At 38.7% G+C, this 26,924-nt stretch overlaps 1 protein-coding gene across 7 annotated transcripts in view; it reads right to left on the bottom strand.

Annotated features, from left to right (window-relative positions):
* Nucleotides 1-26,924, bottom strand: part of LOC147180601 (receptor-type tyrosine-protein phosphatase mu) — a 212,088-nt gene that overhangs the window by 54,538 nt on the left and 130,626 nt on the right. For 5 of the 7 annotated variants that reach the window (XM_086072904.1, XM_086072911.1, XM_086072893.1 and 2 more), the window contains exons 12-16: nt 23,338-23,611; nt 20,621-20,657; nt 18,460-18,534; nt 12,977-13,112; nt 8,742-8,771 (exon numbers count right to left, since the gene is read on the bottom strand). In XM_086072904.1, coding sequence (XP_085929030.1) covers nt 8,742-8,771; nt 12,977-13,112; nt 18,460-18,534; nt 20,621-20,657; nt 23,338-23,611 — 552 coding nt within the window. The remainder of the gene's footprint in view (nt 1-8,741; nt 8,772-12,976; nt 13,113-18,459; nt 18,535-20,620; nt 20,658-23,337; nt 23,612-26,924) is intronic. The other 2 variants (XM_086072939.1, XM_086072946.1) reach the window with 1 other exon arrangement.

Below are 26,924 nucleotides of genomic sequence, written 5' to 3'. Positions count from 1 at the left end.
TCAAGTGAACCGTAATTTCTAGCCTCCCCACCAAAAAACAATAAAAAAAAAATGTTTTTACTCAAGGCCTAGATACACCAATCTGACGTCGGGAGTCGGACAGCGTTGGGCCGACGGCATGCGCCGTCTGATCAGTATATAAATTACTGTTGCGAAGTCGGATCGAGTTGGAATACGTCGTGGGGTGGGGGGGACGTTTTCAGCAAATTCTACATGAATCGGCGACGGGGGCATTTGATCACTGTGATTGGCTGTTAGCTAGCAAATCAGCGCACGGGGCAAGAAGAGCAAGTGACAACGCGGATAAACAGTACTCAACTCAACTTTATGGTTTTTCAGGACAGCACACGTGAATATTAAAGTCCCCCATAACGAGGATATGATCCTATTTCAGCATGATTTCGGCAGGAAGATTTGCAAAGTCATTTAAAAAGTCCTTATTGTATTTTGGAGGTCGGTAAATGACAGCACAGCACAGTGACAGTTTGGCCGACTTCAAAGTTGTTGATGGATGTCAATTTGTATTTATTTATTTATTTTTAAATAGTCGCCGTTCCTCCACCTCGGCTCGACGTCCTCGGAGCGTCCAAGTAAGCACAGCGAAGCGTTGGTAATTCAATCATAGAGGTGGACTCACCAGCGACAGTCCAGGTCTCTGTCAGGCAGAGGAAATCCAAGAAAAAAAAAAAAAAACTTCCTCAAAATAAACGTTTTGTTTGTCAATGACCGCGCATTTCCGGTGAACTGCTGTTGATATAGCGCCTCTATAATGGCGCAACACTGCAACTTCAGTTAAAATGTGTTGCTGCTGACCTCAACCAACACAGCTGGAGCGCTGTAGTGAGCGATATCAGAAGCTCAGGCTGGAGGTGGCGAGCAAATTAGATGGAGGTGGCCGCCTCTGAATTCTGTACACCTGATAATGGTGACCACCTCACATATTAAGCTAAAAAGAGAAAATACTTCCACATTCAATTGTTGTGCCTTGGCGGAGGTCCGCGCACCACTGAGTGACATTCTAGTTCAGTTCTAGCATCTGCTACTAGCGGAAGAGGCACGGGGCGCCGCGGCGCAGATGAAGGGAAGCTGCTTGCTCGGCAGCGCGGCTGATGAAGATGGACGACGGCGCTAATGCTGCGCTAATTTATATGAGGGAGGAATTTAATGATGGATGACTGGATTAACGACTCTTACGCGCCACCAGAGATAAGTCGGGAGAAAAGTGCGCCGTAAAATGTTTGCACGACTTGATAAATGGGACCATTCGTCATGTCGCCATACCAACAACAAGAGCGTCCGCCAAGGCTTGTGAAATCCATGTGAGTGAATGGCAACTTTCTCCACGTAACATTAGATCTTTTTTTTTTTTTATACTCGTGTTTACAATAAAAACTCCATACCACTTCAAAGGCTGTGTACGTGCCTTTGTAGGTGTTGCTGTTTTGGCTAGCAACAAACAGAATGGCGAGCAATTGTTTATATAGGTTAAAAAAAAATCTACGCTTGGTCACACAATGGAGGTGTCACACTTTTGCTACAGTTCAATCACTCCCTGAGCAATAGAAATAAACGAGACCTACAGATAATCTATAGAGTAAAAATATAGGAAGATGATAACCACCACCTTGCACGGGCTGTGTTATCATTGCTGTAATTTTATCATCTCTTGCCGCCTATTCATAACTGCCACCTTGCACAATAGAAATAAACAATGACTAGAAATTTCCCACAGATTCAAAAAAGTCCACTGGATCCTTGGTCACACGTGCTTGCAAAATGTGTGGCCTATAAGTAACATAATCACTTCTTTCAACAGCCATTCAAGACCACCTTGCACAATGGAAATAAACAGAACAAATAAGAAATAAGCCAGTCAAAAAAAGTCACAAAGTGACATTCGCACTGAATGTCTGTGTCTTATAATTCAAGCAATTGCTCCTCCTACTAGTTAACTTATCCCTGATAACCACCATGATGCACAATAGAAATAAGTGACAACTCGAAATATCCCCGTCAAAAAAACTCTACGACACACTTGGTAGTAAACAGTGTGACTGGTCTGGCATGCACAATGTACATTTGTCATACAGATGCTGTAACATGATGCTAATGGTAACCACCATTTTGCTCAATAGAAATAAACTAGACATAATCCATATACAGGGTTGCCTTGAGATATGAGTAACATGCGTATTGCCAATCTTAGCTGAAGGTTGCTGTCCAATACAGCATTTAGACAAAACAATATTCACAGTCATATATTATTAATCCTATGTGAGGAGTGACTAAAATGACTGCCATACTGAGAAACCGAGAGGAGCTGATCCTCCAGCACCGTATATACGTATGTTGTTCTTGACCTTAATATTATAGAGTGCTATTTTTCTCATTAAAAACCCTTTACAAAATGTTTGGGTTACTGTTTTGAGGAGGCTGGGACAGATTAATGGTGTTTCCATTCAAATCAGTGGTGAAAAATGATTTGGGACCCCCCGTTTTGAGTAATGAGCATGGCCCAATTCAACCAATTCAACTTGTATCTTGAGGTACCACTGTAGTCAACAACAACCAACAAAACAGATGGCACATGGCTGAGCGAGTTGACTAAATGCATTCATCAAGCAGAGGAACTACACAGGGATGGAGAATACATTAGAGATGAATGCAAAAATAATAAGAACAACCAGTGGAAAGTAAAACAATCCAAACATCCATGCTGAGTCGGAGGGTTTTGAAGCTCCGCCTTGAAAGTGTCATTTCCTGCCGTCGCCGTTTCCCCGTTCGGTTGTGGGCTGAACTCCTGCAGCTCCAAGCTGCAGACGTTGCCGTTAATGAGGCGCGACTGACGTCGTCGCCCGCGGCGTTTTTTTTGCTTTGCCTCCGCAAACACCTCTTGCACTCTTGCTCTTGTCTATTCTTGCCAATGCTACTCTGTATGATTGTTTTTTTTTGTTTGTTAGTTGTTGTTTTTTTTTTTTTTTTTTACCTCCGTGAAGGAAGTTGTGTTTTCATTAGCTTGGGTTTCCTGGCTGGATTTTGTGATTGTTTTTTTTTACTTTCCTGATAAGGTAAAAGGTGTGTTTCCCCTTTTTATAACGGACACAAAATTGTGTTTTTCCTGAAGCGTAGGATACATGATGCTCAATAAAGATAATAAAAAAAATTGGATATGGAAGGAACCAAATATGGTTCCCATCTTCATACTTCTGGTTTCTTACATATCAGGTACGAAATAAGGTAACTCATTTGCTCCCAAAAACGTATTTATATGTTTTTTAAATGATTATTTTTATGCTAGAGCATACAGAAGGCTCTGATGCAGCCTCTGAACTGAAGAGAATGCTTGAAGCAGTGGTAGTCATTACAAAAAACGGCCTGCAGGTGGCAGCAGAGTATAAGAGATCAACCAGGGCCATGTTGCAAAAAGCTCTTTCCCCCACTGTTTTAAACAGATTTGTGAATAATGATTAAACTTAGCTATATTCTAATGCTAATTGCTGACAAACGGAAACAGATACAAATATTTTTTTTCCTAATGAAAGAGGAGACTATAATCTTTCTTTTGGTAGGTTCCATGTTTTTATAGCAATAGAACACAATATTCTGTGGGCCTGGCAAAATTTGTCAAAATCCAGTAAAGCAGCCGGGAGCGAAGGGGGTTGCTTCAGTGAAAATGGCTGGGAGTGAATGAGTTAAGTAAGATGCCCCAAAAATTTTATTCATACACAAGGAACCACATTTTCAGTTAATAAAGACAGCAACAGTTTGATATCCCATTGTTCATACCAAGAAGTAAAAGCCGGCTCCCCACCTCGTCCTGCCCGCTCATCGTCATGCAGCGCCGCTACACCGCTGGATCTGCCAGGCTGCTTGTACCAATTAGCGTGAGTCTTGCTGCACGCTCGCCACGCGCCACCTTTAATGAAGGCGTTTGTTCGCCCGCCTTGAGCGTGCTCGGCTTTCACACACGCCGCATTTAGCGCACTTTCCTTCTCCCGACGCTGTATCAGCCGTTGCTTATGAAATGGTTATTTACGAGTGCGATAAAAAGTCAGCAAGGGTGTAAGCTTGAACTAGCTGCTTTTCTTAGCATCTTGTTATTGCTCCAATTCTCAACTCAACTCCAATTCAAAAATTTTGCTACCATTTTTGGTTTCCTATATTTCTTTTCTTATATTTTTTTGCAAAATATTATACACAACACATGTGACAAAATAAATAAAACAACTAAGAAATCAAGTTATGTACATATACATTTAAGTATTAGCCGCCTTTGCTCAGACGCTAATTTGTTGGTGCACTTGGTTAGCAATGACAGCCTTAAGTCATTTTGAATATGATGGAGGAAGCATAAGAAATAATATTCATACATTCGTTTCATCAATATTTCTGCCTATTTTTGTTGCACTTTTGATAGCTACATGCAAGTGAAAGTGCACAGTTATGTCACTTGGTGAACTAGCCGGTAGTTTTAGCATCTTGTTATAGCTCCAATTTTCAACTCCACTCAGAATTCAGAAATGTTGCTACCATTTTTGGTTTCCTATATTTCAACATTTTTATAGTAATATGGTAACAACATGTGAATCAAAGTATGTGTTTGCTTAAGTCAACAGGTGGGCACTGCCTTGAACTAGCTGCTATTAGCATCACAGTCGGGGCTTAGATGAGCAAATTTTCCTAATATTTTTTGTTCTATTTTTATATATTTTTATTTTTATAGGACCTGTCTACCTATGGTAGTGCGAATGAAAGTATGCAGTTGTTCTCTCCACAAAAAGTCACTTGTTTGAATGAGCGGTTAGCATTAGCCACACATAAGGGCCTAACGTCGCTAGCTTAAGTCAGCACATTGTTGCTTTCCTATGCTTTATTATATTTATTAACATGATATTTATAACAATTAGAAGCAGGTGAAAAGTATGCAGCTATTAAATCTTCTCAAGTGGAACTAGCTGCTCGTGTGTTAGCATCACATTTCAGTCTCCTTCGCTACTTTTGCTGAAATGTTTGAGTTATTTTGAGAAAGTGCATTTTTATGTAAGTAGTTACAGTAAATTCTGGACTATAAGCCGCTACTTTTTTCACTTGCATTCAACCCTGCGGCTATTACAAAGGTGCGGCTTATCAGATCACAAGGAGGCGCACTATAAAGAAAGCGCAAGAGCGTCAGGCAGAGCAAACCAAACCAAATGAGCCCAAATACTGTAGGAGAAAGAGAAGAGCGAGACATTTTGCGCCAGGAACCCGGAGCGGCAACATTAAAATATCTGTGGCTTACATTCGGGTGCGGCTTATATGTGTAATAAACTCGAGTATTCCCCAAATTTTGCTAGCACGGCTTATAGTCAGGTGCGCCTTATAGTCCCGAAAGTACTGTAATAGGCAAATAGTTTTTGATTTTTCATGATTTTGCGGTGGTCCACAGCCTTATCTCACTAGAATAGATGTATTAAGTTGACAATGTTTTAAGTTAAGAAAAAATTAAGCATTAATGTGATATAAATGAGAAAGTGAAGGAAAATCGTTTTGCTTCTAATAAGTAATTATCTTTATTCAAGAGGCATTATTCTGAGAAATATTGTTATTATTTTAGTTAAAAATAGTTTATTGCATATCTACAAAATCTCTGTATAACACAATTTTTTTTTAATTATTGTAATTAGGATTAGGATTATTATCGTAGTAGTTATAAAGTGTGTCACACTAATGGAAGATATGGGTGTAGCAACCCACACCCAATAGCGTTGCAGGCCTTGTCAAATTATAATTTTTTTAATACATGCTGCTAAAAAATGGCCCCCGGGTCGTAGTTTGGACACTTGTGATCTAAAGGAATCCATACATTCAGATGATCTTTAGGATGCTCTCCTTGGAAAGTGGTTAGCGTAGCTGCTGTTTGCTCACAGGACTTCAGCAGCCCTTGAAAGTCTTGCCGCCATGCCATCATGCCAATACTCTCGTGCGCGCGCCGGGGGGCGGCTGGCCGGACGGCCAGCTGATTAAAGGCCACGCTTTTGACGCCGCATTGGACGGCTCATGTGAGCGCATGCTTAACGAGCATGCCAAGCGACTTCAGTTGGTCCCGAAGTGCATATTTTGGCGACGGGCCTTTGATGCGTGCGCAAAAGTATTCACAGTCTTCATCAATCATACAGGTGACCGCTTGCATGTAGAGAAGATGCTCCACAGGAGCCCCTATGGCTAGTTTTTTATTAAGTAGACATTAAAACATGGATAAGAACAGCTGTCATAAGGCAAAAAGTTTGTATCGAATACATGTGGCTGTCCAAGAATCACCTCATAAGCCCATTCATATGACAAGTTATGTGGTTGCTAGCATGGAGCTAAGACACTCACTCCCAGGGCCTGTATCTAGTTTTTATTAACAAGGGGTTAAAAGATGAATAAGAACAGCTGTCACTCGGCGTAAAGTTTGGATTTCATCCAATTAAACAGACTGTGTGATGACAACCGCATAACTCCACCGTCTCAAATATAAAGTAACGGCCAACATACAGGGATGTCAAGGGCCTACATCAGTTTTTCATTAATTAAAGACATGTGAGTAGGAACTAACACCAGGCAAAATTTTCCAGTTGATCCAATAAACACGACAGTCTGACAGTCACATAAATCCATCAAATGATGTTTAACATGATGGCTGGCATGTAAGGTAAGAAAGAATTGATTCTGACAGAGAATTACATGTCCACATGTAGCCTCAAAAGTGTGTAGCTGAGCAACCTATGGTTATTAATAAAATAATGTTTTCACTGTCCGCCAGAACTGTCCTCAAAAACATTTACATCTATTTTAGACTAGACGGGCCTATAGCCCGTCATCGTCAATTAGACCTTAAACAGTTTGCATTTCATCCAATAAATAGAAGGCAAATTATAGGCTAGAAGAACCAAGACAATTGTCTCAGACCCTCCGCATCCTGGTCACCACCTCTTCCAGCTCCTTCCCTGAGAAAGGTGCTATCGCAATATGCCATTAGTTCCCTAAACAGTTGACACAAATTCCACAGTGCCACCTTGCAAGTGCGTCCTCAAAGTGCTCAAGGTAGGACTTTTATAATTACCACACTACTGGTCACGTTATCTTTGCTTGATAACTCGCCATCGTTTGCAAAGCTGTCATTGGTTGGTCTTATGTTGTCATAGTTTCTTGTAACTACAATACTAGTTGTAGCTCATACTACTGGAGACAAATTGTGTTTTTACAAATTGTGTTTTTACATATTAACCGAAATTCAATTACAATTTCAGTTATTGCACTCCACAATTACAAAATCAGCATAATCATAAAAAAAGATTATTAATGCAAATTTTTGAGTTGTTTAAATGTATACATTTACACCTTTTTTATATTTAAAACATACTAATTTAATACATTTTGTTTAATCCAAAAGGAACATAATTATAATGTTTCAAAGAATTTTATTTGTCTTATTATTTTGTTAAAACATTTTCTTGTTTTGTCCCCAAAAATAAATGATCGACCTACTGCACAGTGAACAAGCTGCACTCCAACTTTAAGTTTTTGCCAACATGAATAAATATATATTATTATAAATTCTGTTTGGTCCAAAAGGAACTTACATAGTGTTTCTATTTTTTTTTCTTAATATTTTTAAATGCTTAAAACATTTTCTTGTTTTGTACCAAAAAATAAAAAATCGTTTGAATAATTTTGATTTCATAATTGAGCAGCCCTAAAACATTGCCAATAAAGATGATTCAGGCTTATCATAACGACGCAAGTTCGCCGTATGACGTGTATTGTGACTGCTAGCATGGAGTGAAAAAGCTCCCAGAGGAGGGCCTGTAGCTAGTTTTTATCAATTAGGCATTAAACCGTATTCATCTTTAAAATTGTGCTGCTGAAAAGCCAATACCAGAACGGTCAGGGAAAACATGTATGTTTGCGTTAAACTTACTTTTTATTTATAAAATATCTACTAAAGTTGACTACACATGTGATGTAAAAGTGTAGCTGAACAATCAATACAAAACGTTAAAGTGTAATGTTTTGAACAAGAATCTCCATTGGCCGTCCTTGAAACAAATCTAAAAACTTAATGGCGCCCCAGAGGAGGTTCTATTGTAAAGTTCAAATCCACCATATGCCGTGTAATGTAAAAACTAGCATTCATGCAAGAGAAGGGCCAATAGCCAATTATTACGTAGGTATTAAAACACAGATAAAAACCTTTTAGCCAATAAATACGCAGCATTTCAACAGATTCCCACCATCAAAGCAGCGGACGTGATGGCCATGCTGAGCGTTGCGCATGGCTTTATTATCTGCAGGTGCATTGTGGGATGTCCTTTGAAGCGAGGCAGCTTCCGTGCCGTCCCTGCGATCAACGCAGATTAACCACAAAAACGCTCCGCTGCACAATGTAAGCCTCTTCGCCATTCATGACTATATTTGTCTGTGATATTTAAATTGGGAAGTGGAATAATAGTCACGGGTACACGTGCAGTCAGCCAAAAGCATGCCGAAGTAGGCGAAAAAGAAAATCAGGTAAGCCAAACAAAAAGCATGAGATACGAGATGTGGGAGGATGACGTTGGGGGAAGAGAACAACATGCTAAGTATGTGAGATGTGCTAAAGCGGCTAATCTTGCAATTCAAGGTGGCATGTACATGAACGCGAAATAAGATGGTGGTGCGCGTTGGCATGCGTGCGCTTCAGAGAGAAAGCATGGACGCCGAGTTGGGTTACTTACAGGTAGTAAGTGTAGGAGTGATAGGTTCTTCTGCCGAGTGGGGTGGTGGTGGTGGAGGTGGTAGTGGTGACGGTGACGGTGGTGGTGTTGGTGGTGGTGGTGGTAGGTTTTAAGCAGTGGAGGACGAGGAGAGAAAGGGGAGAGGACGGGGATGGAATGGAAAGAAAAAGTAAAAATATATTAATGTTTTTGGAAAACAAAAAAACAAAAGCAGACATGGTGGCAACTCGTGGATGCACGACTTTGTGAGGTGAGCGCGATGAGAAGCGCGCAAGTCGTATCTACATTTGCTTGTCATACCAGTCCTTACAAAAATGTGCTGTTAAACCCCATCAATAACAAAATCACCCTTAAAAAACTTTTTTTTCTCTGTACTTGTGTATCGGGATGTAACGATATCCAAACATCACAATACGATACTATCACGATATGAAGGTCACAGTACGATAATTATATTGTGGGGAGGTTGGTGATATTAAAAAAAGATCACAATATTATAAAACAATGAGCTCATACTAAAAAAAAACACAATATTGTGCTTTTGTACATAAGAGAAATGCATATAAACAACCGACAATCTCTAATACATTTTCACTGAAGCATTCGCTCCTCACTGTTTTACTGGATTTTGACTGATTTTGCAAGGTCCACATAATATTGTGTTCTATTGCTATAAAAACATGGAAGCTACCAAAAGAAAGATTAGAATCTGTTCTTTCACCAGGAAAAAGTATATTCTATCTGTTTTCGTTTTGCAGCAATTAGCATTAGAATACAGCTAATCAATTAATCAATCAATCAATCTTTTTTTTGTATCAGGGTGCGCCGCCCCCGTTCGCCACGTCGACGATGACAAGGTGAAAAGGGGAGTGGCAAAATAAATATTCCCCACGCCCGCCACATTGGCGCGGCCAATTTGTCTGTCAAAATTGCACTGGGGGAATATCACTATACCAGGCGTAAGTGTCCGTAAGAAAAAAAAAATGGCCGTATGCAAATTGCATACAGTAGCCTAATCCCACGATCCTCGATGCGGCCAGTGACGCATATGATTGGTTATAGTATAATCAACAACATCGCTCCAAGGCTAATGACATCATTGTTTACATCTGCCGGAAGCAGCTTGCTGATGCTAGCGAGCATTAGCAACATTGGCAAGCAAGCAGTTCTGTCGTGACCCGAAGAAGGATGAAAATGCGAATATTGTGTCTGTTTCTGCACCAAAACGTAACTTTATTGCCTCCGAGTCGCGTAAAACAACTGTGGATTACCCCCTGGCCCCGCTCACATGTTGGGGAAAAAAAACGAAAAATGACACGGCAGATGAACTATTTAACCAGTCCAGGACACGAACTATGGAGTTAAAATCATGCCAAAACCCGCAAACACACAAAACGTGATCCACGCCCACGAAACGTCGTTCACAAACTAATGCATTTTGTTCTACATACACAAAGAAGCAAATCTTCAATTACAAAAAAAATTATCTTTCAATTACAAAATAAAATCTGCTTTAAATCTCTTTAACTCTGTTTGTACCTATTTTTAAATGATGTACTTTTAATTACTGTATGTGGAGCATAGTGAGATTAGTTGTGTATGAAATGCACTATTAATCAGTTGTTCTTTTTCTTCTTCTTTACAACTACTTGGTTGGTATTAGTCAACATCTAAAGGATGTGAAAAATCTTAATTTCTTATTAAGGCCCTGTATAATTCCTCTCTCCAATTGGGACCATGCAAGAACAATTTGTGTTATTTATGGGATTTTACAGGACACCCACTTTAAACAAGGGATAATTATGTTTTTTTTATTAAATGGAAAAACGAGCAATTGTACTTATTTATTATTTAAAACTTTCAATTTTTAATGTGTATCGTCATTGGCCTGCAAGAACTGGCCTTTGACTAGGTTTCCTTGATCAATTGTTTACATTTTTAATATTGAGTTGCTCGCTGTGGCGCCCCCTGACTGACAAAGACTAAGCCAAAAGTTATAAACAAATAAAGCGCTTCATTTAAGTATCAAGTGTCTCCATTGACAGCCAGATTGTCATTAATGGGAATGACTCAATTAGGGGTTAAAAGATGAATGAGAAAATCTATGACCATATAAATCCACCATTTGACCATTATGACTTCGAAACATAATTTTAAACAATGTGATTTTCCTGCACATCTTATAAGAAGTGTAAAGTTACCAATGAAAAACATGTTTTATAATCTCACATTTTTAACAAGTATTTCCATTGGCCGCCAAAACATTCCTTCAAAAGACATCCTTCCACTTTAGACTAGGGATGGGGGTTCTAAATTTGTTGCTAAAACATGAATAAGAATGCCTGTCACGATATGAAAGGTTTTCATTTCATCCAAATAAACATGACAATAACCATGCGTCCCATGTATGATCAGTTTTGAACAGACTTCACACTTAAAAAGGTTCTTCGTTATCAGGCCTGACATACCCTCACTTTCATGTCAGTTAAGGACTAGAGTCTGTGTACATTATCCTTGCAAAATGTTGGACGGAAGTGTGACGCACACATTTATAATAATAAAAATAAAAGTCCACATCTGACCTCTCGGGTCAGACCTTAACGAGTCGCTCGCATGTCGCCGCATGCGACTTTGATTGGCCTACCCGACACCCCGGATGGCCCGAGTCATTTGCGGCAAATTCTCCTGCCTGGGCTTTGATTGAGCCTAAGTGAAAACAATTACCACTCAGATGGGGACCCGCACGGAAAAATGAAAACTCTTTATTAGTGGGCGACAAAACACAAATCAATAAACGGGTTCCATTTTTACCCATCTTCCGCTGTATTTCAATAGATTTAGCTCAAATGAATAATGATAGGAATAGAAAAAAATATATTCTCTCCCGGCACTAGTACACCACAGAAATAATTCAGCAATTTATTGCCCAGCTCTATTGTATACCTGCTTCCTATTGGGGATGATTAGGGTAAATTCCCTTGTAGGAGATGGTCAAATCACAAACTCTGAAATTCGCCCAAAATGGCTGCTTTACAGCAAAATGGCTGCCTTGCTATTCAATTTTGTGAAACTTTTTCACGTGTCCATTTATGATTGGCATGTCCACCCAATTTTAGATTGATCAGCAAAACTGAATTCTGGACTTTTTTTTTTTTGTTTTGTTTTTACTTAAGTGAATTTCAGGGTGGCCCAATATTCAACAGTGAGTTTTCAGGCACATTAAAGCATCAAATTTTTTTAATCCAATTCAAATCAAAACAATTATTTCATTCTTTAAAAAAAAGAAATGAAAGGGGGCAGAAAGAGTAAAACTTATATCTGCACCTGATCAACATTTTTTTTTTTATCAACACAAAATAAATGACAGCAAGCAGTCAAGACGCTTTCAATGTAACAATTAAACAAAATAATTAAACAGCATGACCTTGTGCTATATATATTTTTTCCAGTAATTGTGCTTTTATACATTTGTAAAAAATACAAACAGACTGAGATGATTTAGTTTTATAATCCAGATTGTTCCACAATTTCGTTCTGTATTTGTTTGAGAAAAAATATCTGTTCTTCTTAGTTTGTACTCACTTTCCCTTTTTTTTATTTAATTTTGATTTTTATGTTAATTGGTAAAATTTCATGATGGGCTTTATACATTATTTTAAGGCGGTTAAACTCCATCAATTCATTAAAGTTTTTAGTTGTATAAATATTGGATTAGTGTGATCTCTATATCCAAATCCAAAATTGAAACTAATAGCAAGTTCCTTAAAAATAAAAATACCAGCTCCATTCTTACCTGTTTTCCGATGTATTTTGCCACATTTATTTATGTCACAGACATCGTAATAAGAATTGAAAACATGAAAGAATCTTCTGTCCCCGTAAAACGTGACGTCTCACATCGCAGCGGAATGTAAATACAAAAGTATAAACAGTCACGGTGGAGGGAAACGACGCTTGATATTTGCAGAGCTTTGCTTCTTATTATCGCAGCCATACGAGCAGTGGGGCCTTATGTAAACGTAGCCTTTAGCTACGCATCCGTACACTTTCAGAATATTAGAATATTTTTTCACGGCTTATCTCCCTCGCAGGGCTTCACAAGCTCTCCCGCTGACGGCATTTGTTGGAGGGTGCGGTGTAAAGGGATTAATATTTCCTCAATGGGGCGTGACTTCCTGAATGAATTCATTATTCACGGCAAACAACGCAAAATGGCACAAGAAATGACCACTTACCTTTTTTTCATGAGGAGCACCACGCCGAGGAAGATGATGACGAAGAGCAGGATGCCGGCGATGACCCCGGCGATCTTCACCGTGTGGTCCGTCTGCTTTTCCGGCTCCACGGCGTTGGGTTTGTGGGTGGCGGCGCCTGTAGAAAGGACAATGTTTAGCCCAAAAAAACAAAAAGTAATAGCTGTTCAAACGCTTGCATTTGTTTGATATATATATATAATATATATATATAAAATATATATATATAATATATATATATAATATATATATATATATTATATATATAATATATATATATATATAATATATATATATAATATATATATATATAATATATATAATATATATATAATATATATATTATATATATATATATATATAATATATATATATATATATATATATATATATATAAAATATATATATATATATAATATATATATATATATATATATATAAAATATATATATATATATAATATATATATATATATATATATATATATATTAGGGATGTTCTATCCCACTGTTCTTCAGACCAATATCAGTATAGGTATCCGCAGTGAGTACTCACTGATACCAAGTGCCAATACCTTTAATACTTTTGATACGTAAAATTCGATTTCACACCAAAAAAAAAGTGAAAAAAAGACCTCTTTCTATTGATGTGGAAGTCTTGCTCGGTGGTTGGTATCTGCAGCACCTATGAATAGCCGATACCTTAAAATAAGGCCAGTATCAAGATATATTTGCCTTTCCCTAACATATATGTATATATAGTTTGATCTGTAATGTTTAAGTTCATTATTAGTTGTTTTGTGGTTTACACTACAGTATAATACATTATTTTGTTTCTGTACTTTATACTTTACCAAAAAAAGAAGATAAAAACGGTTCTATATCACTATAACATTAAATATTTTGTAAATATTTTTGTAGTACACATTATTTACTGCTCACAGTTTCATTTGTTCTAATTTTAAATATTATATTCATTTCTGTTTACACTTCTATAATTGTCTTTTTTGTACCAAACGTGAACACAAACGTAAGTTCTAATAATAATTACTTAAATGAATAAAATGACGTAGTGAAATATACTGAAGAGATTTTTTTAATCCGTTTTTTTCCCCAGAATATCTTTCCACATTCTGCATGTAAGTAAAAGTACTTGCAATTTCAACATGAGCACAAGTTACCTACTACAATTTTGAGGCATCCAAGAATTAAATTTTCACCGGCATAGGGCCAAAACCTCTGAAGTCAAAATTTGGTCAATTTCATATTTTTAGTAATTACTGTATTTATCAATATAAAGTGTTGAAAATGGCTTGCTGTCTTTTATGATGCAATGTTAATGGCTCAACAAACAGCACCCCCTCCCCACAAAAAAAAATGCTGTTTTTGGAGTTTCAAGGTTACAGCATATTAAAATGTAACAGTAATTAAAGATGAAAATACTGATGTACGTTCTAATGACAAATCCTTGAAATGATCATCAAACTTGGCCTCCATGTTCTGCCCACATTAGATGGCGTAGTCACAGAGGCTTTACAAATGAGTCAATTTGTCTAGTATACAAAGGGTGGTTTGAATTTGGGACTAATTGGACAAAATCTCTTGGCTAAGTTTGTTTTTGAAGGCCCCGCTGAAAATTATTAAAATGATAGACTGTGTATTTTTGGGCATGGGTTGCTGATACTTTTTTTTGTGAGTCTCATGATGGACATGCCTACCAAATTTCATGTTGCTGAGGGAAACTGGCTTTGTTTGTATGCTTTATGGCCAGTCATCAAAATGTTGCCACCATACCTAAAATGGCCGCTTCGTACCAAAAAAGCAGACTTCCTATGTCATTTCGGGCATTGGTTCTTGAGACTTTTTTGTGGGTCCACTCATGATGGACATACCTACCAAATTGTATTTTCCTATTTCTAAAGGAAACTTTCTGTGGTTGTATGTTTTATGGATGGTCATAAAATGTTGCCACCATAATTAACCTAAAATGGCCGCTTCGAACTAAAATAGCCGACTTCCTGTGTCGTTTCGAGCCCAGGTTCTTGAGACTTTTTTGTGGGTCTACTCATGATGTACATGCCTACCAAATGGTATGTTCCTAAAGGAAACTCACTGTGGTTGTATGTTTTATAGCTGGTCATAAAACGTTGCCACCATAATGAACCTAAAATGGCCGCTTTGAGACAAAACAGCTGACCTCCTGTGTCATTTCGGGCACAGGTTACTGAGACTTTTTTGTGGGTTCACTCATGATAGACACATGCCTACCAAATTTTATGCTCCTAAAGGAAACTGACTGTGGTTGTATGCTCTATGGTCGGTCATAAAACTTTGCCACCATAATGAACCTAAAATGGCCGTTTCGAGACAAAATAGTAGACTTCCTGTATCATTCCGAGTTTAGGTTCTTGACTTTTTTGTGGGTCTCTTCATAACCGATATGCCTACCAAATGTTATGTTGCTAGAGGAAACTGGCTTTGTTGTATATTTTATCGTCATCAAAATGTTGGCCACTATAAGGAACCAAAAATGGCTGCTTCAAACAAATATGGCAGACTTTCTGTGTAATTTCAGCCATGGGTTCTTGAGATTTTTTCGTGTGTCTCCTCATGACAGGCATAAAGAGCAATGAGAACAGACCCTCCTTGGTGGAGGTAATAAATAAAAAGCAGATCTTGTTAAAATTCAGCTGGCTTGCCACTAGCTGTGCGAGTCGCTTGGAGAATCTCAATCCCGCCGGGGGGTCGAGACGGGAATACTGACGAGCCTCTTCCTCTTTCCTGACGAGCTCAAAGTGCGGATTTGTCACACGCTCGTGGTGAAGAACAAAAACAAAACAGTGATGTGTGGCATCAGCTCCATCAGCTCCATCAGTTCGCAGCTGATTGCTAACATGTCAGTGCGGCCACTGGAATAAAAAAAAAAGAAAAAAGAAAAAAGAAAAAAGGAGAAAATCTGTTGATAGCGGCTCACCGGAGCGAGAACAATATGTCGGTGGGATGGATATGCATCTTTCTCCTTGATAGGGAGACAACACGACGTCACATTTGGCTGATGTGGCAATTCATCATTCTAAATTTAGTAACACTGATGTTCAGGTGCAGTACATTTTGCGTCCTAAACCTCTATTCATCACAATTGTGTTGAACAAAATCTCCATCTGATACTGATATGCAGTATTTTGGTTATTTCAGGCATTTAAAAAATGTATCTCTTCGGGTTTTATCTTTCCCCCTCGCCATGCCTCCAAGGGTCTTTTGTCTCGTGCACTCGGAGCGTTCTGGCCGCAAACGTGATTAAGCGAGAGTGAACTTATCTCGCTTTGCGGATGCGGCGAAAGGTTGGGAGTCTCCAAGAGGACAATACGGAGTTGCCCACGTTTATATAAGCTGCTAAAGCTTTAGTGATGTTTGTGCTTCTCAACATACAGTAGTTGTGTGTTGACTCTTTACCCGTAGCACATTAATGCACACTACTGATGCCTGAAAATCTTAACATTTTTTGCAGTTTAGCATTTTGCATAATGTTCAAAATAGTGCTGCTATTTAAGCAATGAATCGCACAATTTTTCAGCATTAATCGTGATTAATCACTCCCAGACATTTTTACTAAAGCAACCCCCTTCGCTCCCGGCTGTTTTACTGGATTTTGACAGATTTTGCAAGGCCCACAGAATATTGTGTTCTAGGGGTGTTAGAAAAAATTGATTCGGCAATATATCGCGATATTACAGCGCGCAATTCTCAAATTGATTCAATATGCAGCCGAATCGATTTTTAAACATCAATTTTGTATGGGAATATTCAACAAAACGTCTTACTTAGGGTTAGGATTCACACATTAAGCATGGAAGAATGTTATATTAATGGAATAGTAAGCCTTAATATTTTATTTCAGTGCTGTTCAAACATGAAACAGACTGCAACCTGTTTGTTAAATGCTGTGTCTGGCCATTGTCGTTGTGGTTACTGAGGTCAGGCACACCTGGATTAATCAGTTTGTCCAATCATGAAAGACAGGAAATGAAGGAGTGGTACTGAGTTCAGGAAGTAGTGGATTTGTGCAAAGACCCCATTAGCATTAGAATATAGCTAAGTTTCGTCAATATTGACATTCCTGGTGAAAACACTGACAAAACGAGTTTGTTTCAACATGGCCCTGGCTGATCTCTTATACTCTGCTGCCACCTTAGTTAAAAAAACACACACACACTTTAAAGGATTTAAATTAATCTTCAGAGTTAATGCTTAAATCTTGTCAATCGTTTTCCAAAATAAATATAGTCTGTTCTGCGGGAAATTTTCCAATCTCACATAACTGGGCCAATATTGTGTATTTATTTTAGTGCTTTCAAAGTTAAAGCGTTAACTAATTAATTAATCACAAAAATGAATCTTGTATTAACACAGATTAATCACACTATTAATTTGGACCACAAATGATCCTTTAGCTGACAGCGGATGGCTACGGTAAAGGTAGCACAAGTTGTTTGAGCAATAAACATAAATACATGCATTCAAGTAAAGCATTTAATAAATGTTTGCGTTTGACATTTAGAATAGTTTTTCATGTCAAACTATTGGGGTCATTTTTTTCCCCCCATTTTAAATCATGCAAGTCATTAACTGATAAGAAAAAGAGGAGGATGACCGTGTGCAGTGGACACATTTTTTTGAAGACACCCTCATAACATTCAACGTAGAAAAAAAAGTGCTCGTTAAATGTGCAAAACATTTTGATAAAAAAGCCTTTTTAATTAAGTGATTAATCAAGATTCTAAGATATGATTAATCAGCTTAAAAAATGTAATCGTTTGACGGCTTTTATTTACTACATAGGACTTTTTTGTGTGTCCTGCTTTCATAGACATGCCAGCCCAATTCCATTTTGTGAAATTAAGGATTTACATAATCTGGATTTTGGCAAATTTAAATAAACAGTATCCGATCACAGATCAACAATATATCTTTCATTTTTGAAACTCAATTCATTTGAGTTATTTAGTTATTTTAGAGTAGGTTTGTTAGTTTTTATTTTCCTGAAAATGCTTCGCCTTAGTTTAGTTTTTTATTAGTTTTAGTTTTTTTTTTAAAAGAATACTATTATTGTGAAATAAAGTAAACTAAAATTCTCTAAAAACTGCTTGACCTTCCTTTTTCTGTACAAACATACAGCAATACCCCCAATTTTTTTTCAAAAGCATGTTTTTTCAATTTTAGTGTTACTTTGTTTGATTTTGTTAACTATAAAAACTTGGTTCAGAGCCCTGGAATTCTCAATGACTTTCCATTCAACTTCAGGCATGGGTCCTTGAGCATTTTTTGTTTTGGGCATCCTGTCATGACAGACACCTCCAGTGAATGTCATGCTCCCAAGTGAAAATGGTCTCAGGGCTTTGAATTTCCCTCAACATGACCCCCTCTGGCCACACGCCCAACTCCAATGGAGGCTGCGGCGTTTCTGACCTGTGAGCTGATGATCACCGGCCGCTGGGGCGATGCGGAGGTACGGCGTGGTCAGCTGAGTCACCAGAATGGCGGCTGAGCGTGACACAGGGTGAGTAGATCCACGACGCCATGCAGCAGGTAGAGAGAGAAACACACGCACGCAAAAAGAGAAACCACACGGACTCACAACACTGTTGACCACCAGTATGAGGATACTTAATTGACAAAAGTATTGGGACAACGGACCGTGACAGACAGATTCACCCAACGCTTATGCAAATGAAAAAATGTTTTTCACCACACATGCTCCAAGCATGCTGGGATGGAAATCAGTAAGAGGTGTGTCCCAATATTTTTGTCCATGTAATGTAAGGCTACTGAAACGAAAATACTAAATGGAAAATTGACTTATGATTCGTTACAACAGCGTTCTTGCTTTGCCGTGGAGGAGACAATTCTTATTGATTTTTCACTACAGCAAATTCCATTTTCAAAATTCACAAATTGGCTGTGGGTCAGATGTTGCTTTACATTTGAATTTCCCTACTAAAATGATGGTAAGAACGTTTTGATTTTGAATGATAGCTGACAAAACACATTTCTTTGTCAGCTGTTTAACAAAGTAAATAAATGGACAATCGACTTGCGCATTGATGCAAGAATCCGATCTGAATGATTTTTAAGAAAAGTAGTGAATAAATATCAGCATGTTTTTACTTTCCAAAATTTCAGTCCGATGCCTAATTGATGAACTAATTAGGACCATTTTAACAATCTTGCTTACATTTAAAATCTTTAAAAATCCAAGTCGATCCAAGAATGCTATGGATTGGTTTTCTGATGATGTCGCTGGAGAAAACTAGTTTTTCAACATCTCAGTCAATTCTCTTCAAAATTGCAGTGAACTTTGTCCTTTATCAATGCACAAATCTTGGGTTTTAATTAATCTGACCAGAGTTGACCGAGACAGATTGGGTCAAATTATTTCATGTCACAATTTTACCTAACCTAATTATATTTTTCAAACTTGATGTAACTACAGTCAGACAGCAAAGCAAGAAAGCCAGATGATTTTTGTTTTTTGACAAATTATCAGTAACATCAAATTAACAACTTTAACATTGTCGAAGATTTAAGAGTTGATGGTTGCAATGAAGCTTCTATTGGTTTTGCCACAGTGTGAACACATAGTAAAAATGACAATAAAAAAACACACTTTACATGCTACAAAATTCATGTAAGGGGTTGAACCTAGTTGACATATCACGTCATAGTTTTTTAATTGTATACTATTAAGGGGTGTCAGGTGATGATTTTTTTTAATCGTAATTAATCGCATGACTTCAATAGTTAACAGACGATTAATTGCAATTTTATATGTTTTAAATGTGCAATAAAAAGTACAATAAAAGTTTTTCTAAGTTTTCATAAATGTGAAAAAAAGTTAAACTAATATAAATATGACCTCATATTTGAGTCATTGATACAGTAATTTCATAATAATTCAGAATATTTAGTTAAAATTAGAAGTGTGATATTGATTTGTGTTGGTTATTTTTTTGCCACTTGATGGCATAACTGCATTTGTAAGATGGTGACAGCTCAGTGCATTTTTCTTTTCATATTAAGAGTAATCTAATCTTTAACATAAAGTAAATTCTGCACGTTTAAAATTGGAAACTACAACTTGACCCCAGTCTCCACAAATATATGCATTATTATTATTAAACTTATTACTGTTAAATTTTGACGTGGACGTATCTGCTGCGTTGTGACTGGAATTCCCCCAGTGCAGGCTTTCTAAGTAAGGGGTGGTCATTAATCATGCATTAAAAAAATTTGTGGTGTTAAATGAACTTTAAATTAACTCAAAATTAATGCACTAATTTTGACACCCCTAATACTATTACATACAGTAGCGAGAGGCGACCCTGCAGTTGTGTTACATGAAGCGGTGTTAGAGTTTTACAATTTCCACCTTTCTGTCAGCGAGTTAAAAACTGAAAAAAAATTCAACGACATCCTCAATTAATTGACATTGACTTTTCAACTATCCACCTTAGTCAACTGCAAAACATTTTTAAATCGTTCAACCCCTACATTCAAGCGTCTCTGTTAAAATGTGGAAATCTGTTGGAGGCGACCACACAAGCTATAGCGATCTTCACATGCGTCCTACCTTTGGTGGCGACTCGGATGCAGTCGATTTTGGTCTCCTGTACAAAACAAGGATGGGAAATGGGACAAAAAAGGGGATTATGATGATGACAAAAATACAGCTTGAGCAGGGTGCGCACATATTGATCGTCAGTATGTGTGTACCCCGCTTTACATCGATACACTAGCACTAAAACAGCACGGCTCGCCACATGCCGAGTGACTGCGACAAAAGAAGGTACTTGAATAGGAAACCCTTGGTGCAGATTAGCAGTGGCCAGCTAGCCAACAGCGACGTGCAGTCGATTCCCCCAACAGACCTTGTGTCTGACTATACAATAACAGGCTACTTTTGGCCTCTAAAAAGTTTTCCGCTCACAGAAAGAGAGAGAGAAAAGTTTGCCAAACACTCGAGCGCTGAAAAGAAGAAAGGACACAGGCACAGGGACAAGGAGGCTGTGAGCGACAAAGGGCACGGATGGATGTTGCGTCTGCCTGCTAAGGTTGGCCAATGACGAGCCAGACACTCACCGGCCCCTTTAATAGCCAAGAGCAAAACATTCAGCCTTTACAATCGCACTTAATTGAATTTGATGCGTCATGATGTGTCGCAGCACATACACACATACATACGATAGAGAGTGAATCACGACCATTGGGTTCAAGGTTGCACTCTTAGTTGATGCAGCAATTTGCGATATGCAAACATTAGATTATTTCATTTATTGTTAACTTAAGTTCAATGCTTAAGAAGCGCAGTCCCTATTTTTCCGAAAATGAAGTTATAAATAAGTATGGGCCGATTACCGTGGTTTTAAACAGTCAAGGTTTCAATAACACTAATATCACCTGTCACCAAAGTTAATTGCCTTCAATTAACTATCATAGAGGAGGGAGGGAGGAAGACGACAGACACACTGTGCAAATGGATGCTTTTTTTGCTCTGTTGAATGTGTATCGTCGCCCCCCAAAAAATAAAAATTGTGTTAGCGGATACAAATGACCCCCAAGGACAACATGAGTAGCCCACAGGTCTGTTCTACAAATAGCTCACCAGTGATTGAACACTGTGTCTCACGAGAAGAATTATAAACAAAAGAAGAATGCTAGCATTTATTTATTTAAACTTAACATTGCACCAAATACTCTGTTTTACATTTAAAAATGAAATAGATTGTGTTTAATGCAAAAACATGCTTTTCTGTACGTCGATATAAAAAAAAAAAAAAATAAAGAAAAAAAAAAGATCACAATATTTTTGCTTGCTCTTATTATACTATCGGAATGTAATAGCGGCCCACGCGAGTTTAAAGCCACACATTTCTTTGCATTACAATTGTAATCTGACTATGACTGAAAATTTGTAAAATCATAGTGAATGCTGACAAGAGCGCAAGTAAACAAATGTAACTGAAGTATATGAACTGTCTTTCATATAAACTTAATAGTTTATTTGAATTGAGTTTAGTGAACCAGTTGTCCAAACTTTTTGCACCGAGGGCCACATACAGAAAAATCGATGGATACATTTCACAGATTATTTTTTAACACCAAAATCAGTCAATCAGCTGATTAGATATTGTTTACATAGTTGTTAGTTTTTTTTGCTATCAGTGAAGCTTTCTATAAGGCAAATAATTTAGGATTTTACAAGATTTTGTGGTCGAGACCCAGTAACTCACCAGGAAATAGCCGACTCCCATTTCTATATTGAAAACAGACCATTTATAAAACAGTTACTGGCAATCCTTCATGTGATATGTTCACAATTTGGTGGATGACACCATTGTTGCTTGTAAAAAATATATTTTCTTTATTCACCACAGTGTTATGAAGAGAAATGTTGCTACATGTTTCATTGTCAATAGTTCACTTACAACTTTATATATTTAGAAAAGCTCTACAGTATATAAAAAAAATTATTATTGGCATTTGTCATGTTTAGCATATGTCGCTAGCTGCTTAAGAATGGATGGCGGGTCACAAATGGCCACCGTACCATAGTTTAGATACCCCTACTAAAAGCCCAAAACTTTTATCTATAATAAGTCTGATATTGTTTATTGTAATAAAGATTAATTTATTGAATTTATTGATGCTCCAAGGGTCACTAGATTGTCCAGCATCCCGAAAAAGTATATTAAGTCCTGATTTCCACACTCACTGACTCACGCAGGAAAAGTTTGAGTACGGTATGCGTTCTATTCTGGAGTGCCAACAGGCTAATTGAATTCAGGCCGGGCCTCACGTTATTACCGCTGCCCTCCCGGAACGGACGTGCCGCCGCTGCTCAAGGAGGCCGGCGGTAGCACATTCTCATTCAGCTCCATCGGCTGGCGCGCGCTGCAAATTGCTATCGAGCGGCAAGCGAGGAGGGACGGGAGCGAGGGTCACGTAGCATCCACTTGAAGACAGGGGGCGGCGACCTGTACGATCGGTCGGCTGGCCCGTCGCTGCGGTTGCTACGCCTGTGACAATTAGCGGCCACCGCAACACATACTGCATTGTGCTCAGGTGGACGCGATGCAGGCAGTCTGGAGTGTATGTTTCTGCCTTTTGTAGCACAGTTGGTGGCTTGCCTACTTTAATTCATTCCATGACCACCAGGGGGCGGTATAATGCAAACATAGAGGCACACACAAAGACAAGTTTCACAACTGACAGCCTCTACGTGGGAGCGTACTAACATTTTAAGCAACGGAAATGTGAACAAAAACTGTGGCGTTCAACGCGTCTCACCCCGTTTGCGGTGCTGACGGCCTGGTAGTAGACGCTGTAGCTCTTATGGGGCAGCAGCGGCGCATTCCAGTACCCGCTGTAGGATTTGTTGTCACCCACGGTGAAGGGCTGCGGCCCGTGGATGCCGCCGGCGGGGAACTGGGCAGCAAAGTAGTAATGCGAGTTGAGCTGTGTGGCGTTCTGGAAGTGGATGGGCACTGGGTAGCAGCGCAGGATCTCGGCAGTGCCCCGAGCACGTCTTGGACGCTCCTCCTCCACCACCACCTGGTAGGCACTGTGAAAACAATGCAACATGAGCTAAATCTGAATCCGATACAAAATCATATCCCCCAAAGTCACTCAGTAGTGCCCCATGAGTTGCAAAAAATGCACCAGATTCATATATTCACAGATTTTTTATATCCCCATTATTTTTTCAATACATTTATATTTAGGTTTATCAGCATTTTTTAAAATTAAACTGTATGCATTTACACATTTCATTTGGCCGGCGCGGCCCCTATCCAGTCCACTGGTCACAAAATCAGCCATTTTGATTTGAAGCAACCATTCTTGTTCTTGACAACTTAATCATCACAAGGGACATAGCAACTGCATAGCAGCTGACAACTTCACCGCAAGGGACACAACTGCAAACCTCATCATCACAAGGGACATGGCAACTGCCAAACTCATCACTAGGGACATAGAAACTGACAACTTCATCATCAAAAGGGAAATAGCAACTGCCAACTTAATCATCACAAGGGACATACCAACTGCATAGAAACTTCCAACCTCATCACAAGGGGCATGGCATTTGCATAGCGACTGACAACTTCATCACAAGGGATAGAGCAAATACATAGCAACTGCCAACTTCATCATCACATGGGACATAGCAACTGCAAACCTCATCACAAGGGACATAGCAACTACACAGAAAGTGACATCATCATAACAACACAATGACCCCATGACCCAACCCAACAGTCACATATGACTTATTGAGGCGGCATGGCTCAGTAGTAGAGTGGTTGTCACCCAACCTAGAGGTTGAGAATTTTATTCCTGGCTCTTGTGATCCTGTCAAAGTGTCGTTGAGCAAGACACTGAACCCCCAGTTGCTCCTGATGCTGCACCATCCACACTTGGTGACGAATGACAAATGAAAAATCCCAAACTATTAAAACCCTGGTAGGTGGGGCATCGCATCAAAGTTGGACAATCACGAGGGCCCCTTCAGCAGCTACCGCGTGCAAGTCTATCTTTACCCTTTGACCCCCCCAAGCAACTGTAATCATCCTCTTTTCTGACAGGATTAAATATTTCATCACCTCTCTAGCCACCGCTAAACAAGGAAGCCGCCGTGAGCTTTGCAAATGACGATGCGAGCAAGGGCCCTCGTGATAAAGTGTCGGGTTAAAGAGTGCATATGCTGTACACGCTAAGGCGCACTTCATCATCCCCGCGCCAACCGCAGGGAACAATTGATCATCTGCGGTGCGTGTGTGCGCGCGCGGCCATCTGAGTGTACCTTAGCTAGCGTTGATTTGATTCAAATCGGTCGCAGAAGTTGTTCAGCTGTGCAGACTGATGCGAATGCTTCAGTGATGCATCAGAATATTACATCCTATTAAACAGCCAACCACAACAGAACATTGAATGAATGATCATTATTAGCATTCTAGTTGTTGACAAATAAACCTTAAGTTGAAAAGACAAATAAATGCATTTGAAAATATTTTATAAAGTTCAGACTGACACAAACAAAAGGCCACCCTTACATAAGTCATTGAAGGTTGAGAAGAACTTTCTGTTGTATATTATGTTGATTATGTACAGTGGTTTTTGTTACCAAATGATCCTTAAATTATCATTCTTTATACCGCCCACTTTACATAGCATACATTTTTTTAATTTAGCATCGCCCATCTTGTATCTTGGTGAAAATGTACAGTATGTATTTTAACTTATTCACTCCCAGCCATTTTCACTGAAGCAAACCCCTTCGCTCCCGGCTGTTTTACTGGATTTTTACTGATTTTCCAAGGCCCGCAGAATATTGTGTGCTATTGCTATAAAAAGATGAAACCTACTAAAAGAAAGTTTAGAGTCTCTTCTTTCACTAGGAAAAATAAGTAGTATATTTGCATCTGTTACCGTTTCGCAGAAATTAGCAAATTTCATCATTATTCACAAATCTGTTTAGAACTTTGGGTAAATGAGATTTTTTCAACATGGCCTTGGCTGATCTCTTATACTCTGCTGCCACCAATGCTTCAAGCATTCTCTTCAGTTCAGAGGGTGCATCAAAAGCCTTCAGTATGCTCTAGCATAAAAACACATGAAAACCCCCGTATAAATACGTTTTTGGGAGTACAGGATAAAGTATTTAAAAAAAATTTTTTTTTATTATTATTCTTTTTTTGGGCTTGAATGAGTTAAGGGTCCCGAACATGAGACCAATACTAGACTTTACACCGATCTGAACAGCTGAATCGGGAAAGGCCGATATTTGGCATTTTATGCAAAATTGGTGATCGGCTGTAATCGAGCAATGACGTAATTGATCAGCTTCATGAAATAAGACATTAAATATTATATTTAAATGTAATAAGCGTTTTTTAAGTTTTTTTTTCCACATGCATTTTTCTCCTCCGCAGACCAAGTGGCGTCAATTATATGTGGATTTTTGCTCTTTGTGGGCAGGGCTGCGAATGGGGGTGGTCGACGGTAGAGTAAATATAAAAGTTTAAAATAGATATATTGCTCCATCGGTGATCAATAGTTTGTTTCAAACTCGATCGCTTATCAGTAATCGGCCGAAAAAATCCTGATTGTGCAAAGCCTACCCAAAGCTCACTCAGTAGAAAGTTGAAAGTTTACCCAATCTGATAATTTCACCGATCAACATAAAATCAGGTGTACATGGCTATGATGGTCGGGCGCATAAGAGTTTCAAGGATCATGCTTGAAACTGAACAGCAAGTCAGCCATTTTGCCTTAAAGAACCTATTTTGACAAACTTCTTGAACTCTTAGGAATAAATTCACCCAAATGATCAACCAAAAAGCTTTTTGGGCATCAAAATGTTTTCATTTTGAGAATTGGTGATAAAAAAAAAAAAAGGCCTGCAAGAACCCATCCATCGCTGCTCGCACCTTGAATGTTGTTTGTTTTCATGTATTGCGACATTCACGTGTTTGTGTCCTCAGCCTTGGGCCTGTCCAAGTGAGTCATCCTTGCAAGTGTGAGAGGGTGACAAGCCATTACAGGAATATGACAGCAGGGATTATTGTTGAAAAACAAGAGCAGAATATTTCCACCTTTACCCCCAAAATCATTTCATGAAGTTCTGTTTGTTACTTCTCCATGTAAACAAACTGCTGAAATTTTTTTCTTATAATTGTCTGAGTTTTCTGAATTGCACGTTTGCGTGTGCAGCTGCTGCACACGCGAAGCAGCAGGTTGAGATTTGCACATGACACGAGTTCTTAACCCCGGGAGCCTCCTCGCCTTTGGCGCTCGCTACTTTGCCGCGGGAAAGGGAAAGCAGCCGTCCCTGTGCTGTATCATTAAATAACGCATGGAGCAACCGCATCATC

This window comes from Leptonotus elevatus, chromosome 1 (genome assembly GCF_054856555.1).
Source record: "Leptonotus elevatus isolate MCC_2025b chromosome 1, RoL_Lele_1.0, whole genome shotgun sequence".
In the NCBI taxonomy this organism is placed as follows: Eukaryota; Metazoa; Chordata; class Actinopteri; order Syngnathiformes; family Syngnathidae; genus Leptonotus; species Leptonotus elevatus.
The sequence above is the reverse complement of the archived record's forward strand: the minus strand, read 5'-3'. Positions and strand labels throughout refer to the sequence as shown.